Here is a 16,975-nt window from a genome sequence, read left to right on the forward strand (position 1 = left end):
TTCCCTCTCTCCTACAAACATGGTTGTAACTGGTCAATGATTTTAAAAGCTATTGGTGAATATGTGAGGAAGGAATGAGAGAAAACAAGGAAAAAAAGCATAAATCACGTTTTCTTTGGAAATCAGGCTTAAAAAAAGGCAACACCCTACAGCTTTTAATGGAGAAAAATTTTACTTGTTTACTGAGCCAAGGGAAATAAGCAATCTTTGGCAAAACATCTTCACATTTCCCTTGACCTTTACACTTATGTTTCAAATACAGCATTAGGGGTCTAAGGACTGGGGAAGTTACTCCATTTAACAAGACAGGTTTACCCCAACATATCTTGAAGTTTTTGGATGACTGATGAACACCTAAAACTGTCACACATTCATCTGAAAAATTATGAACCTTTTACCTTACGATACCACACACTCTCCAAATTCATAACCACCTCCTTGCCAGCAGTCACCAAACTGGTGCAGTATTATCCTGTCAGGGCACATGTCAGTAAAAAGGCAAAAGCCAGACTTTGACATGACATGAAATACTCACTGAAACAGCCAAACACATCAAATTTTCTCAAATGCCAGAAACTAACGTTTATGTCATTAAAAACTTTACCCAAATGTAGAAATGGTGAGTTATGTTTTTTACAACAGCAGCAGCATTCTCAGAACTGGAAATATGAAATTAGCTATTAACACTATTTATTTTAAAGTATACTTTTCTAATCAGACCCTAGTATCTCATACTCTCATCCTCTAAGATCATGATTTTATATTTAAAATGTAGATTTCCTCAAGACTTTTAATGTACACATTGGAAAAGTCACACATTAACTTCCCTCCCTCCCACAAGAGCCACTTGTTACAGGATGGCCCACCTCCTCTATGTTCACAAATACTTGCCCCAGTATTATTTAAAAGCAAGTGCTGGAACTATCTGGATATCTACTAGTTCAGCAGATAGAGATGCTTATGGTATCCAAGACCATCCTTCTGCCAGCACTGAGATATACAAACTTCTGGAGCTGCAAGCTGAAAACTCTTGCAGATGATGTAGCAATATCATACCCTTCTTATAAAGCACTTAAAATTCAGACATCATGCTGGATGATTAGCTGGATGATTAGCCCATTCACAGGTTCTCCTTCCCTTCTGTGTGTCCCACAGCAACACCACTAACACATGGTCAGTTACTAATTAAATTCTGCTCTGGCCGTAATAAGCAATGCTACCCTAAGGTATACTCTTCACTGAGAAATTATCAGTGGGGCACAAGAAGGGATTCCATACAACAATTCTAAAGAACCAAAGCCAGCGAGAGTCACATCACTCATCAAGACTTGAAAAAGTTAGTAGAGATGCAAACCTGTTTCTGAAGGCCCAGGACACAGGTAAGTTTAGTCCTTATCCTTGACATACATAACTAAGCTTTTCCCACTGAGTAGTAATTACTGAGGAGTAATATACTATTTAACACACCAGGAGGAAAAAGATGTGTTCTCATTTTGTCCAGCAGCACAGGGTTACAGCACAGTAATTTGGCACAGAGAAATCTGAAAGCCGCTCTCCACTCTGCCAGAAGGGGTTCAAACCATAATCTCTAAGCAGGCTCCACATTTCACTGGGAAGATGCATCAACTCAGAACTTCTCATTTCAGTGGCACTCTTCAGAACATGGAAGACAAATTAAAAAGTAAAGCTTTGCTGGACAGAGCAGAACCAGCAATGTGCATGCCTCTCTAGGGAGAAGGGCACCCAAATGACAGAGACAAGTCCTGATTTCCAGTTTCTAATGGCATTTAAAGTTTTAAATGGAAGAAAATACAAAATAGTTTTTGGAACACAGGCACTCGCCTCCTTTTTCTCCAAGAAAATAACTGGCCTAGTATCTCTCTGGCCCAATTAGACCTTAATCATCTTATACATAAGGAAAAGTGGATTTTTAGGGTTTGGGGTTTTGTTGGTTTGTTGTTCGGGTTTTTTAAGGAGACATCAACAAAACCTCTTCCTCCTCACCCCTTTGTTTTTTCTGAACAAAAGGGAGAGTCACCATAGGGGTTTGGTCTGAGTCCAATCCCATAGGTGTGCCTGAGATGTGGTTTGAACATGCCTTTGGACAAGTGAATGCCTAAGTTACAGATTGCCTAATTTAAGAATAGTAAACAGATTTAGATGCCAAGATGCTCAGCTGTGACAAGATTATGAATATCTGAATGAGAACAAAACTTCAAAGTGTTTGCAAAACTTTACTAGTGAAAACATAGAGACCTGTAAAATTTAGCCTACACATGGTTACAATTTTATTTGGGGCTAGACACCCACAGTCCATCTAAACCACAGTTTTGACTTCTCTGTATTAATTTATGGACCTGGCCATATGGCAAAATAACATACATGAAAAAAAAAAAAACTTCTTAGAGAAACCTGCAAATATCCTTTTAATGGAATTCTAAATGGACCTCTACAGAAGAACAAAGCCACGCATATTTTTAAAATCCACTTTAAATGGAACAGACTTACTCCAATAACTGTTTTCTTCTGGTTTATATGAGCATAATAAACTAGCACCACTTACCTGGTGGTACCAGGCTGCCATTGTAAATGATGATAGCTTCAAAACTGAATCTTTCCTATATTGTCTGAGATTATTAAACACATAGTTTCAAGGACTAAACATTCAACTAGAAGCGTTTATGCCTAATTTGGCTACATTTTTATCATGAAGATGAGGAATGCCCATAGTATCTACTAAGCTTCATAAGCTCCATCCTCTAAATACAAGCCTTTATCAGTCTTGAATCTCATGGGTGTATCTAATTTTTAAGGAACTGTATGTAATAAAATATTAATGCTACTAATGATGATTTTATAATATACTCAGCAATACTCCTCAGAACAGCAGTGCAGAATTAGAAAACTAATTCAGTGATTTTAATAACAAAATGTAACAGCTGGAAAGCATCCAAAGTGTGCAACATGAAAGAATGAGAAGCCTTGTTGGTTCCACATAATACTAAATATATGACAATCGCAGAGTGCCAAAACTTTTTACATATATGATTATATATTCTGAAAGCGGCTATAATTAAGAATTTATATTATACACAAAAAGTATGGTAAGGGAATATTAAGACTATAAAATTAAACACTCAGGCATGAGGTATGCAAAAATTAAAGTGGCTTTTGCATTACAAAGGAATTTTGTGGCAGCAGTAAGGGTTGAGAATGTAATCCTTCAGGGCAACACACAACTGCATTAACTATGAGTCTCCTTCCTCTTCTGTGATTTTGTATTTCACACCCTTGCAGCAAATTAAGAGGGGAATCTCTGACAGTTTCAAATTACTACAGACACCCCCCCAATAACTGAGTTAACAAAACAGCCAGATGCTGTACTAAGCTATTTTCCCCAGGGGTACCACCCACAACAGCGAATGAGATACCTTCCAATGGATATAGCCAAATATGCTTATGCCACAGATACATTGAGACATTGCAATCTCATTCCAGACTCTGCTACATAATTGAAGGTGCACTTCCTATACCTATTATTATCCTGAAAGACCACTAAATTCAAAATAATAATACTAATACCACTAATAACCAAGACTACTAACAACAATTCAGTATTAGTGGAAGACGAGACTCAACTGAATGGTTTGGTGACTGTCTATCCATAGTTTCACAGGTGCTTTTACCTCCTCCACAGAGAAAGCTGCCTTAAACTAGCTACTGCTCCCCCCGCAGAATAGTGACTCTCTCCTGTTCCTGTGCCACCCCTTCAGTGGCACCAATACAGCTTCTTACAGAGCAAACCAGCTCAATTAACATAGAAAAGTTAAAAATACTTATGAAATAAATAAATAGAAGAATGCCAGGAACAACTACTACTGTCTTCACTATGCAGCTGTCAGTCATTACCCTAATAAAATTTGAATATCTGCCAAAGTCTTTTCCTCAAGAAAGCCCAACTCATTGCAGTGAAGGCACCCTAGCTGTAATTCCACCTCTTCCTAATTATGCTGTGTGGTTTGTATTGAAAACTGTATTAGGGTACCTATTTTCTGTTCTAAAAGAAGACCTATCCATACTCTTCAATGTAGGAAATTAGGCTGAAGCTGTGAGGCTTTAGACAGCAAGTTATATATAGCTCCTGAAGGGGTGCCAATAGCTAAAAAAGCAACTTTTTTCAAATGATGACATTACCTAGCGAAAAAAACCTGCATTTTTGATTCATAACTATAATCAACACAAGCCTATTATTATCGGGGGGGATTATATTATTCAAGTTAATAACATTCCATATGAAGCACATGTGAGGAGAGTGGGGGTCAGTATCTCTACTAATGATTTTTATCTTCAATTTTTTGCATAAATTTAGAATAGAAGAATACAGAAAAAGAAAGAAGAAAATATAGCAAAAATAGACGAAAATAGCAAAAACTGAAAGCTCTTGAAAGCGGCTATTTCCTTGGCAACACCAATCCATCCATGAAGATACACGACTTGGGTGAAATCCTGTGCTAACAAGGTAATTATCCAACATTACAAATTAAATTTAAAGTAATTACCACTCAGTTTTAATACTGTTAAGTACAGAAAGAGTAAAATTACCTACAACAGAGAGTTTATGGAACCCTTAGAAATTAATAAAGAAAATACTCTGCTTTCCTCACAACTTTATTTTACGTGTGTGTGTGTTTTAAACTTTTCTGTGTAAGAACATGAAGTGGAAGAAACAGAAAATAAGACATGGCTGAATCGCACCTTAAACTTTTACATATCAACCCGGGAGTTATTTCTTTTCCTCTTTAGACTGACTTACCAACAAAATTCTCCTATCTTAAAAACATCAGCACCCACATTTGACCAAACCCCTCCTAACCCAATGTGTAAGGTAACGTTTGGTAATCTGAAACCAGTGCCTGCAATGTGTTTGAAAAAGTATCTGAAAAGGATATATATGAAAATCAATAGTTTATTTTAAAAAATGAATGCAGTTACTTGTCCTGTCAAGTAGAATTCCTCTACTGTAACAACCAAATGCTGTCAAACTTCAAATAACAGGCCCCAAGCCCACAGATATTCACAGACAAATGGATTTTATTCCTGTAAGACTGAATACTGTGAAACAACCACAACTGGTTAGACTGAACTCGGCCAGGACTACCACAACTGAGGTGTATTGTCTCGTGCTTCTTTCACTAGAGTATTTGCTTAAACAATCCTCCTGCCTTCTGGCACACCTGTCACCCGGAGAAATGATCCAGGTTAAATATAACCACATTCAAAAAAAAGGGTTGTTAATTTTAACCTGGATCATTTCGGGCGAGTTCAGCGACGGGACACGGTTCCATGAACCGCTGTGCTGGTACAGCTGAGGGGGGCAGCAAAGAGGTGACAGCTAGGAGCAAGGACAGGCCTGTTTTAGTCAACACTGCCACCAACAGCAACACTTATCAAACTGTGTCACAGAAAAATAATACTTAAGGATTTAGAGGATCAGGACCTCCGACCAGCCACTCCACCTTTACATGCCACTTCATATCCCACCTAGAACTATATCCGACTTCCCCTGTGCGTCTCAGTAGGTCAATTTTCAACATGTACATGAAAACAACAGCCTTACAAAATTGTCACTACAAACGATTGATTCGTTTACGTCTCCTTATGAAAAAAGGCAATCTAAATTTATACCCAGGCCAAAAGTACCAGGAATTTGGAAGTGAAGCCAACAAAAAGTCCGAATCTGTCTTAACAGAAACACTAAAATGAAATACCACGATTTCCAGCGCCTCGCTGGTCATACTTCACATACGCACGGAGCATTTGACACACTCATTTTAAGAATGCCCATAAGTCGAGACAGGACTGGGGGCTACTGAGCAGTCCTCACCTTTAACAACGCAGTGAGAGCACCGCAATAAAGTTATCAGAGATAAAAAACAAAACCAAAACAACCTCACCAAGTGCATGCTCAACCCTGCACCCCGCAGCCCAGGTCACCGGCAGCAGGGACACAACGCGCCTCGAGGGCCAGGAAAGCTGTCCCGCCGCAGGGAGTGCCCGGGGCCCGCCACGGCCCAGCCGCCGGGCCAGCACCTACCACCGTGCCTATGGTAAAGCCGCCCGCCAGGCGCGCAAACGCTTCCCGATCACGACGCCGCACGGAGCCGCCGCAGAATCCCCTCAACCCCCTAAAGCGTGAGGGTCCCTCCAGCACCCGAGGGACAAGTCGCTAAACGGAGGGGAACGGCGGTGGGGAGGCAGCGCTCGCGGCTCTGCCCGCCCCACGGCCGAGGGACCGGCGGGGGCTCAACACAGCACAGCGCGGACAAGGCGACGGGGGATGCCGGGGAGTCCCGCGGCTACCCTGCCTGCGCGCGGCCCGGCCGGGCGCTGGGCCAGGCGGGCAGAGCTCCAAACGTGCCCGGGAGTTGTGACAGGAGCAAAGTGGGTCACCGGGCCTAGCGGGTGCCCCGCGAGCGTCCCCGACCCCCGGCGGCGGCCGCCCCCGCCGCGCCCTGCCCAAGGGCAGCCGCTGCCCTCCCCTCACGCCGCCACCGCCGCAGCGACAGCAGGGGACCCGCTGGCGCTGTCAAACTTTACCGGCCGTGCTCCGTGGCGTCCCCCGCCATCCCTCCCACAGCAGCCGGGCCCGGCGGAGCCGCCCGCCCCGTCCCTCAGCACGCTCCTCACCCTGTTCAGCGCGGCCGTTGACCCGCCCGACCTCTCCCGGTGCCCGCCGTTCCGTGCGCGCAGCCCCGCGCCCGCCGCCGGCACAGAGCCTCCTCCAGCGGCAGCGCCAGCAGCCGGGCCCGGGAGTCCCCTCGCGCACCGCGCCTGCGCCGCCCGAGCCCACCGCCGAGCAACCGCGGCGCCTCGCGCCACCGCGCGTGCGCCGGAGCGTACTGCACCCCGCGGCACTCCGGCCCCGCGCGCACTGGGAAGCGCCGCGCACGCGCAGAGAGGAGGAAGGTGATCCCCCGCTGTGCGCGCCTCTCCGCGCGTGCGCGCCCCCTGCCCGCGGGCGGCCAGGCAGCGAGGGGTGCGCAGGCGCAGTACGCGCCGCGCCTGCCTGACCTCGCCTCACCTTAGCTCACCCCGCTCCGCGAGGGGAGGAAATGGCCGCCATCGGCCGTCGCCGCGGGCAGTGGTATAACCGCGGGGTCGTGTCCTGGCGCGCCGGTGCCGGGGAAGCCCGACTCGGAGATACTCGGCAGTACCACGTCTCCGGCTCGGAGCATCAGGGCTTGCCCAGCCGGCGGTAGCCGGGCTGCGAGTGGGAAGCCGGGGAGTAAGGATGGCCCGGCCGTCCTCCGCCTCCAGATACTGGCGCCGTGGGAGGCCGCCAGCGATGTCGCAGCGGCTGCTGTCGCTGCCAGACGGGATGCTCCAGGGCTGGTTTTTCAGACGGCCGCGCAGCCCGGAGCCGAGCCCTCGGCAAGGGATGTTCTGAACAGAGGCGCTTGCCTACTGAAATAGTACACCTGGCGCAAGCCGCCGCTCAAGCAGTGCCCGAGCGTGTGCAAGGTGCCCGGCCGTATGGTGATTTCCAGGGGGAAACCCGGATGATCTGTGGGAACAGACGTGCCAGCACAGATTCTTTAGGGGACGAGCACCCCATGGTGGCGGTGGTCGGTGATCTCTTTTATCGGGGTGCATGAGCCGGTAAAACGCAAGGGAATGGCCGGGAGCAACTTGACAGTCTCCGTCCTTTTGCTTGTGTGCTATGCTTTTAGTACCAGTTTATAAAACAGCCTTACCTAACGTTAAAAATAAGTGATCCCAGCTGAGTTTTATATCTGAACACCTAATAAAATCTGGTACTTTTAAAAATACTGTATTAATATTGCACGGTTTATACAATTTGTATCGTACAGATCCATTGGCCATTGAGGAGATTCCTGGAGTACCAAATCGAAGGCTCACACCAAAAACTACCCTGCTTTCTGACTGAAAAGCAGCAGTTTAAACCCATTGTTCTCATTTGCTAATCCTTACCGTTTGGGGGGTGGTTTTGTGTGACTGGAAGGTAAAAGAGTAATTGTGGACTTGGCAATTGGAGTTCCCTGTATGAGGCTGAACTATTTTTGTTACACGGCCTGCACAGTGATGAGGTGTAAATTTCTTCAGAAAATGCGTCATTTCAGCACTGGAGGACATGGCTGTAGTGGTAGTTCGCAGGACTATCTCTGGTAATAAAATCAGTGTTGTTGTGTTTGTGTGTTGGTAAAACAAAAAAAGCGGGATGTGGCTACATGCTTGGCTTTGAAGAGAGACAGACCAGCTAATAAATACAAACAGCGTCAGGTATTATAGTTAATCAAAGAGATGCCTAATGGATACTCCACAGTCTTGATGTAATGGATTCCAGCCATACTGCATGACTGGAATATGCTTAAATGTGCAGTGACTGTGTTAGCATAAAACTGTTCTGCATGCAGCAAGACAAAGCAGCACGCTATTCTGTAAAATAAAACATTGCTCAGCAGTAAGAATGTAAATATTCACAGTTTTCTTTCTCAGCTAGTTACAAGGATGTTAATTTTTCATTTGATCTAAACAGCAATGTACCTAAAAGCATAATTAACAGATGTGTATCTACAAAACCTTAATTAGTGTTTGTTTCTGGAATGAAGTAAGGAACTTGGCTGCAAAATCTCATGGATTTTTCTTTCTGGATCATTTTCCAGGTAGATCAGTTTCCCCGTTTGATTCACGTTGTAACCAAAGTCATACAAAGTGGTGTACGGCCAGGAACTTCTTGAGCAGTAATGCTGCTAGAGAGCTAGCTATGAGCTTAGTTTTCCCACTTGAAGAACTTTAAAGAGTATTAATAAAACTACTTGGTTTTGTTACCTACTGATTCATAATACTCTCTTTCTAGCTTTCAATTCTGCAAATGCATTGTAAACAGAATGATTTCATTGCTCATTCGAAAGATAATGCTCTTGTGATGAAATGTGGAAAAGATAATAGGGTACAGCAGAAATTGAAAACCCAGGAGAAAATGTAAGAATGTTTTCAACAAAAATGCCTAATTACCACAACTAGAATATGGCCAACAAATCAGGAGGCTAGAACCAGCATCAAGTTCAATGTATCAAATTTGCCACACGATCTTTAGTAACCAGTAGTAATGCTTCAGACAAACAAAGTAGAGACTGTACTTTCTTCACACCTTGCCTGTACGGGAGCGTAACACCTACCCACTGCAGTGCTGCAGCAGCAAATTACTCTGTAGGTTGCACACCTTACATTTTGGGATCAACGAGATCGAAACAGGCAATACAGCTTTGGAGATGACACATATTTCTTTTACTGTGGAAGTTATTGTCTAACCAAGGTCATTTTTTAAATGCTGCTTCTCTTTTGAAAGAGTTTTAAAGGCTTGTGAGGGAACAGGGCAGAAGGCTTAGAAATGGTGTGGTGGTTTTATGGAACAATTCTCCACCCAGATACACTATTTTTATGGCTCTTATTGTCCATATGAGTTTGTTCTGGTATGCAGTGATAGTTTTGTTTCATTCACAAAGTTTACATGAGAACCAACGTAATTTTCAGACATTGCCAAATAATGAGCAGCAAATCTTTTGTAAATTACTGAATGATGGAACTGGGCTGGGCCAGAAATGCAGATGTTTCCAGCATGCTCCAATTAACTATAACCCTGTTTCCTGCAGAACTGTGATTGCCATCTTGTGCATGGTAAATATTCAGAGCCATAAAACAATCACCTGCTTGGAAAGTTTCTTCTTGATCCTCACTGGCAAATTCAAAAGAGAATCTGTTTGAAGAAGCTGGTCTGGAAACTGAATTTCACATCACTTCGGGATACTAAACTCTGTGGATTTAAGACACAATCTACATAACCCTTGCAAAGCAAGACTGACCAATATTCAGTCCTGGACCCTTTTCCTACAAATGGCGTAACTGACCAAGAACCAGAAACAGAATCATAAAACAGTTTGGGTTGAAAGGGACCTGTGCAGTTGTATGTTACACTCGTGTACCTCACGGCAACCACAGTAGCAGGAGGGAGGTTCACCACGAAGAGGAAGTGAGTAGTAGTACTCCTTTTATTGCAGCCAACAATGATGCTTGCCTGAAGTGACTGTGGAAATGTATCTGAGGTTACTTATGACCTATTTACATTTAAAACTGCTAGTTAGCTTTCTAGTTTTGAAGTGGCACATAACAGCAGTTTAGCCATTATCTCTGAAATGCATTTACTAGTTATATCTTGAACTCTACAAAATATGAGGTTCAAGGCCAGGTTGGACAGGGCTTTGAGCAACCTCCTCTGGTGGAAGGTGCCCCTGCCCATGGCAGGGGGGTTAAACTAAATGATCTTTGAGGTGCTTTCCAACTCTTCAACGATTCTATGATTCATTAGCACATGGGAGATTGGGGTTTTTTATGAGTCACAGGAAAAATAATATTAATACTATATACAGTTTGACTACTCAAAATCTGAATCAGGAGTGTGGTTTCTTCATGTCACTCACGTAGTTTTGCTTATCTGCAGCTTGTAACTATAAACTATTTTATTAACGATACGCTTTTTGTGAGGAAGGAACAATTGATGCAATTGTCAGTATTCTAACATAGTGGACTGGGAAGATTATCCTTGACCCTGGAGAAAATTCTTGAACACCTGTCAAACAAACAGAACTGTTAGTGGATTCAGGGCCAAATCTTGATTTTGTATTGCTGTACACATTGTCTGTGGATCATCTTATCAGTGAAGAGAACCAAGAAGGTACTTAGTAGAACAGGGTGGTGCTACACTCATTTCACTGAGAATCAGAGTGTCGTGTACCCATAGTGGATAAAAGGAGGAAGAAAAGCATGGATTACAGCCCACCAGCCAATACTCTCCCTTTCCCATTCTGTTTAAGCAGAGTTTGTATGAAATGGAGAATTGAGACTCTCAGGGTAAGTGACAGCCATCTATATGGATCTAATCCATCAAAGTACGGATTTAATTTACATCAGTGTTCTTCCACAAAGTAAGCAAGCAAACAAACAGAAAGAGTGACACAAAAGCTCTCTTTTTCCTTTTTTTTTTTTTTTTATTTTATTTTTTCAGGCTTACCAAAGGAGCAAATTCATTATTTGAGCTAATTTAGGTCAAAGCAGATGATCTGCATTAAAATTTTCTCATGTAATACGTGGTTTCATCGCATCACTGCTTTTTGTATTGGTGGCTTCACAAGCAGGAATATTTTGCAGTGGACGTGTCATCATATTCACAATGCCCTTTTTTGGGTTTTCTTCTAAGTCAGTTTCTATCGCTCCAACTTCAGCTAGTTTCCATTCAAGCTCTGTAAAAATAACAATTTGTTCTGATAACTGCAATAAATTCTCACTTAAGAGAAAATAACATTTATTGAAGACCAAGATCCATCTTAACAATACAGAAAACCAGACATCCTTGCAACAACCCAACTTTATCTCAGTAAAATATCCAACCATGAAATTGCAATTTTATCAGTTCTTATCTAGTATGTTTATCACCAGAATTACATGAGTTCTTTGATTTTCATAATTTTTTTAAAAAACAAAAACAAAAAATGTTTAACACCTTTAAGCAGTGATGTTTAGATCTAATGATTACAAAGAACATAAAATATTCTATAATGTGAACAATTTCAAAATATTTTTCATACCTTCTACTTTAAGATATATTCCTCCACATTGAGTTACTCCGATGAACCTGCTTTTTATTTCACCAGTTTTATATACAAGTAGGGTGGGTAAACAGCTGTCATGGTAATTCTGAATGCAGCTGTTCACATCAGCCTTGAGAAACTTGACTTCTGGAAACTTTCTGGCCAGTAGGCTGAGGTGTTTGTTAATGAGTAAACACATTGGGATGCTAGAAAAGAGTAAGAAATCACAATGACACTGCTGGTGTAAATGATTTGTAAAATAAAGTTATTAAAAAAAAGCTTTTGAAGAATAAATGTACTTTTTCCTATAGTCTTCTTCTACTGCAAATTGTTACAAGGATTGCACCACAAATTTTATTTAGCTTCTAAGATCATTGTGATTTGAAGACCTGTCCAAATAAAAATATGTAATAATAACAGTCTATAAAATAGGTCAGTTGAGCATTGTGCCTCAATTTTGTTCTCCACTATGATTTTTAAAGCTCATTTTGTCCATTTATGGTAGAGTTAAAATGAGATTTATTTTTTTTTAATCTGTAATATACATTTTGCTTTTATTTATTAGAACTGGCTTTCAGTTTACCATTTAATTGTTTCTTCATTCTTTTAGCAAAATCTAAGTAACGTCAGGGAAACCTTTATGTAGTCATATTAACCACCATAGGCCTGTTGATTACTTTCATAGCTACTGTTTACAGTACAACCACTATATAAGCCTCCGTTAAAAAACGCAAACAACACAAACAAAACAAACAGAAAAACCTCAAACAAAAAACCCCTCCACAATTACAAACAATGTTGGGGGGTTTTTGCTCCCCTCCATCCCGTTAACCTTTTAGAAGTTAGGATCTTTGCTGCAAGTGGCTGAAGTTAGGCAGGTTTACCCTATGGATCCTCGACGAGTTCCCGCAGTACCCTCTCGTGGCCAAAGACAGGTGAAGCAGTTTTGTTATCGGCCACTAGAGGCTTCGGAGATCTCATAATCATTTCTAAGGAATGATGAGTTTTCTCACAGACTCGTTATTTATGCAAGGGTGAAGTATAGGATTGGTTCTCCAGTAAACAGAACCAACTAAAAGCAAGAAAAGCTGATATTTTCTTTCTTCAAATCTATGAATTTACATTACTGTAATTTGAACAATTTCACTCTCACTTGATTTCCTCATGGAAATAATACTCAATTCTGACAACTGAGAAGAATCAAAGAAGATTCTCCCCAACAGACTCAAAAAGAAGAAAAAAAAGAGAGCCAGTCTGAATCTAAGCAATGCATTCAACATTCCATATCAATTCTCAGTGCTTTTCAAAAACATCTAATGGAGTTGCTAACATATCCTGAACTGATCATGGAAACCCTCTGACATTTCTGCTGGATTCCATCACAACTTCTCTTGCCACTAGAGAATTTATTGGGGAATGATAAACAAAGGAATTCCCTAGCTTTGCTCAGGTTTATAACTGAGAATTAGCCTATTGGGCTTTTGATTAATTCCAGTAAAAGGGGAAATAAGGTAGAATAATCGTATAGAGCACTCCTGAGAAAATAACCTGCAAATGTTCCTTTAACACAGACTTCTTTTAACACACACAATGGACACTACTTTAGAATCACAGAATGGTTCGAGTCGGAAAGGACCTTAAGGTCATCTAGTCAATGACACCTTACGCTAGACCATGTCACCCAAGGCTCTGTCTGACCTGGCCTTGGACACTGCCAGGGATGGAGCATTTACCACTTCCCTACTTTCTCAGTGAAATTCAGGAATCTCAGTGACGTGTAGTGCAGTGATAAGCATATGCAGCAAGAGAAATCTTTCATATAATTGAAGTGATTAACTCTCACAAAGTTAGTTGATAAGTCAAGGAGGTCCCATGCTCTATGATTCCATCATCTCCAAACAACTGCTATTTCATTAGTCTACTGTATTTAATTTTTCTTGGTATTTTAATTATCACTTCAATTCTCTATTTTGAAATATTAACATCTTAAACAAGAATGGAATTACCTTGACCGATAAAGATGAATTATGACCCAGACATCTTCTGGAGCATTTGTCACTTCCTTTACATACTGCTCTCCACAAATTTCTCTTAGCTCCCCATACTTCTGCCTCCTCTGAAGACACTTCCATTCTTGCAAGCGTTGCTGCCTAAGTAAAAAGTAATAATAACAACAATAAGCATCTTCGGAGCATTTAAAATGCATTTTAAAGTAATATCTACTGCATTTCTCTCAATTACTTTAACAAATGCTTTGAGCAACCCTTTAGCTCAAGGTCTTTGAATATAACTTCAGAGCTAGGAAGGCTTCTATGCTAATCCTTATTCAATAAGAGAACATTAAAATATATTTTTTTCGTTCATTGGTATCAGATTTGGAAAATCTGAGTAATAAACACATTGCACAAGGATATATCATTTGAGACAAAGCAATAAAAATAATCCAGATGTTTTTAATTATTATTATTATGAATATGATATTAGTTTGAGGAAGAACTATTTACAATTTTAAAGTAATTCACAAAAATTGGAATGTAAACCCAGTAGATGGCAGTCTTCATCTATAAAAATATTTGCAAGGTAGGAAAAAAATGCCTTACTGAGATTAGCTGAACTAAACGCAGCTATTAATTTTACTAACTGAAAGCCACCATAGAAATGCCTTTTCCAAAATAAGGTTAAAAAATATATATGCAATGTTATTATAGCAACAATGCTAACTTAGATAAATGTTGAGTATACAACACTTCAAACATACAGTACCACAATATATCTTCAGCTGAACTGGGGATGTAAAACAGCAGTTTCCACTGTGGCCCCTTCTGTTTGTTTTCTTTTAAATATCCATCTTTCACACTAAACAATTTTGTTCTAACAAAATAACAAAGTGAAATATGGTGTCACTGCTTCTCTTTGCCACAGGTAATCAGGAAGAAATAGTATGGCAATGTGAGTGCTGTCTTTCTGCTGGCAATGAAAGGCAGATATGTCAGTCAGCAGACATGACTGTTTAAAAGATTTTATTTTTCAATATCATGTACATGTATGACAGTGACACGTGCACTCAGTCGGAAGTATCTTACTATACCTGTACTTTTCAATAGCTTCCCTGTCAGCCTCATCAAAGTCATCTTCAGCTTCCTCTAATTCTTTAAGATTCATTCTTTCATATGGCTTCACTAGAAACAACAAACAAAAAATTAGTCACCTTTTGTTCCCCAAACTGTCTGCAAACATTTTTAATGTATGAAAAGTATTACATAGTTGTGGAGCTAATGGAAAGAAACAGATGTACTAATTTCAGAAGTTAGTCAACTTTGGCCTAACTCTGGATAAGAGAGAGGAAAAGAAATTTATTTAAATACAGCCATACAGGAAAAACCAGAAATACAGGAGTAGATTACAACCACTTGTTCAGAATGTAGATCTTGCTTACACTGATTGGTTATTTTATGACATTATGAAAATCGTTCGTATGTTACATGCCATGTTTGTCAGTAACTGTTATATTTGCGTTGTATGTTTAATTCAGAATCCATTTTAAAATCACCAAGTGAAAATCATTAAAATAATAATACAGGTGTTGTAAAATGTTTAAGTTACTAGTAGCATTATTGAAAATATTTCTGCTTTTCAAATTTTGTTATAGTAATGGCATGTATTTTTAATTCTACGTGCCTTCTGCTTCTTTCTGCAAGCGTAAAACCGTTTCTTCAATTTCATCTTTTGGGATTTTCTTTGGAGGAAGAATTCCAAATTGTCTCAATATGTCATTCCATTCAGTATCTTCATTTGGGTCCTGTTTTAATATAATGAAACAAAACTAAATCAATCTTGTGCACCTTTTTAAAATCAAAACCAGCCCTTTTTCATGTTGGCACTTATTAAGTATGTTACAAAAGGAAACCATTACTTAGAGGCTGCAATACCTTCATGGACAGTTCTCTATCATGGATTTTCATTCGGCATTTTTTATTTCTGAACAAAAAACAGCAAGAAAATAAGAAAGAAAACTAAAAATTTAAGCATAGATAAAATAATCAGTCTCCAAAATATGAGCTAAAAATTGCCTAAAAGATGTATGGAAACTTATTTCAGAAACACAAAACTATAGACGGCTTACTTAAACATAAAGAAATACAGCTTTATACATGCAGGCTTTTTGTGTCAGTATCGTATTGCTACGAAGAATAAGGTATTAGAATCATAGATTCATAGAATCAGCTAGGTTGGAAAAGATCTTCAAGGTCACCAAGTCCAACCTTGTGGCAGTTTCTGTTAGGATGAAGGAACTGCACGCTATTTATGCACAGGCCCTGGCAGCTGCCTTTGCTCCTCACCTTCTCCCTGCCCATTTTTTCTCTCCAGTTGCCTCCATTGAGGTGATTGCCTCAGGCACCTGCCTCCCCTACCTACCTGCAGCCTCCCCCTTGCCTTGATGTTCCCACCCCAACTCCCTCAGTCTCGGCTGCTGCCAGACCCTGACACCTTGTGTCCGGGGTGACCCTCTGCGCCCACCTGCATGGCTGCCCTCGGGGCACTGCCTCAGCTCAGGGAGGCCGCTGGTCTGACTGGCTGGCAGCGGCCGTTGGGGCAGGGCCACCCCGCCGCCCTCACTGGCTCTAACGGTGGTAGCCTGAGGCAGCAGTGGGCCCCAACTAGTTTGGCCCTGCTGAGAAAGCTGATCCTGTTCAAAGCAATTTCAGAAAAATTAAAGCACAAAACAAGCAGAAATAAACAAATCCTGAAGGCTCCCTGCTTTGCCTTTCAGCCATGGCCTGCATGAGTGGAGGATGGTAGTTGTGTGGTGTAGGGCTTTTTGTGGCAGGCCACACATTAGTTAGAGTAGGGTTCATATGTAACTAGATCCTCAGTTCATACATGAAAGCAGCAGTTTAACTAGAGGCACAGCAAACTGCAGAATGAAAACACTCAGGCAAGAGGAGGAACAGGGCTTCTTAAGCTGGCTTCCTCCTCTGAGGCCACCTGTTTTCCCAGGTACCTTCTGAAGTTCAGCTGCTCATCCAAGCTTGCAGAACCAGTAATGCTGAGGTCAACTAATCCCTGACTAGCCAGTACAATGTTAAGAAAAACCTGATTGGCTTCTACACTAATAGATTTGTTACTTAATACATAATTACAACCTCAACATTGTACATCAACATAACCCTGGTGTGAAGATAAACTCAAGAGAGAGCAGCAAGGAAGATTGTGAAACCAACTTGTGCTTTTGAGTACAGTTTCTCTACGTCTACATCAAAACCAGCTGAGTTTTCAAGTGAATCCTAATTCTCGAGGAATGTAAATAA

At 41.2% G+C, this 16,975-nt stretch overlaps 2 protein-coding genes across 5 annotated transcripts in view; both read right to left on the reverse strand.

The window, feature by feature from the left end:
* CLOCK (clock circadian regulator) overlaps positions 1-6,865 on the reverse strand; it is a 60,444-nt gene extending 53,579 nt beyond the window's left edge. For 3 of the 4 annotated variants that reach the window (XM_061370463.1, XM_061370445.1, XM_061370454.1), the window contains exon 1: positions 6,710-6,864. The gene's annotated coding sequence lies outside the window, so the exon portion shown is untranslated. Of the gene's footprint in view, positions 1-6,709 lie in introns of all 4 variants that reach the window. The other variant, XM_061370472.1, reaches the window with a different exon arrangement.
* A 4,187-nt stretch (positions 6,866-11,052) lies between these two features.
* PDCL2 (phosducin like 2) lies at positions 11,053-16,436 on the reverse strand. The gene is made up of 6 exons (XM_061370010.1): positions 16,185-16,436; positions 15,345-15,465; positions 14,755-14,845; positions 13,673-13,816; positions 11,664-11,872; positions 11,053-11,318 (listed from the first exon to the last, which is right to left on the reverse strand). Exons 1-6 carry the CDS (start codon positions 16,188-16,190, stop codon positions 11,155-11,157), a joined length of 735 nt encoding a protein of 244 aa, XP_061225994.1. The 5' UTR covers positions 16,191-16,436; the 3' UTR covers positions 11,053-11,154.
* Between the last annotated feature and the right edge of the window lie 539 nt (positions 16,437-16,975).

Source organism: Neopsephotus bourkii, unplaced genomic scaffold (assembly GCF_033783945.1).
Source record: "Neopsephotus bourkii isolate Nb327-2 ecotype Australia unplaced genomic scaffold, CSIRO-AGI_Nbou_v1 NB_168, whole genome shotgun sequence".
In the NCBI taxonomy this organism is placed as follows: Eukaryota; Metazoa; Chordata; class Aves; order Psittaciformes; family Psittacidae; genus Neopsephotus; species Neopsephotus bourkii.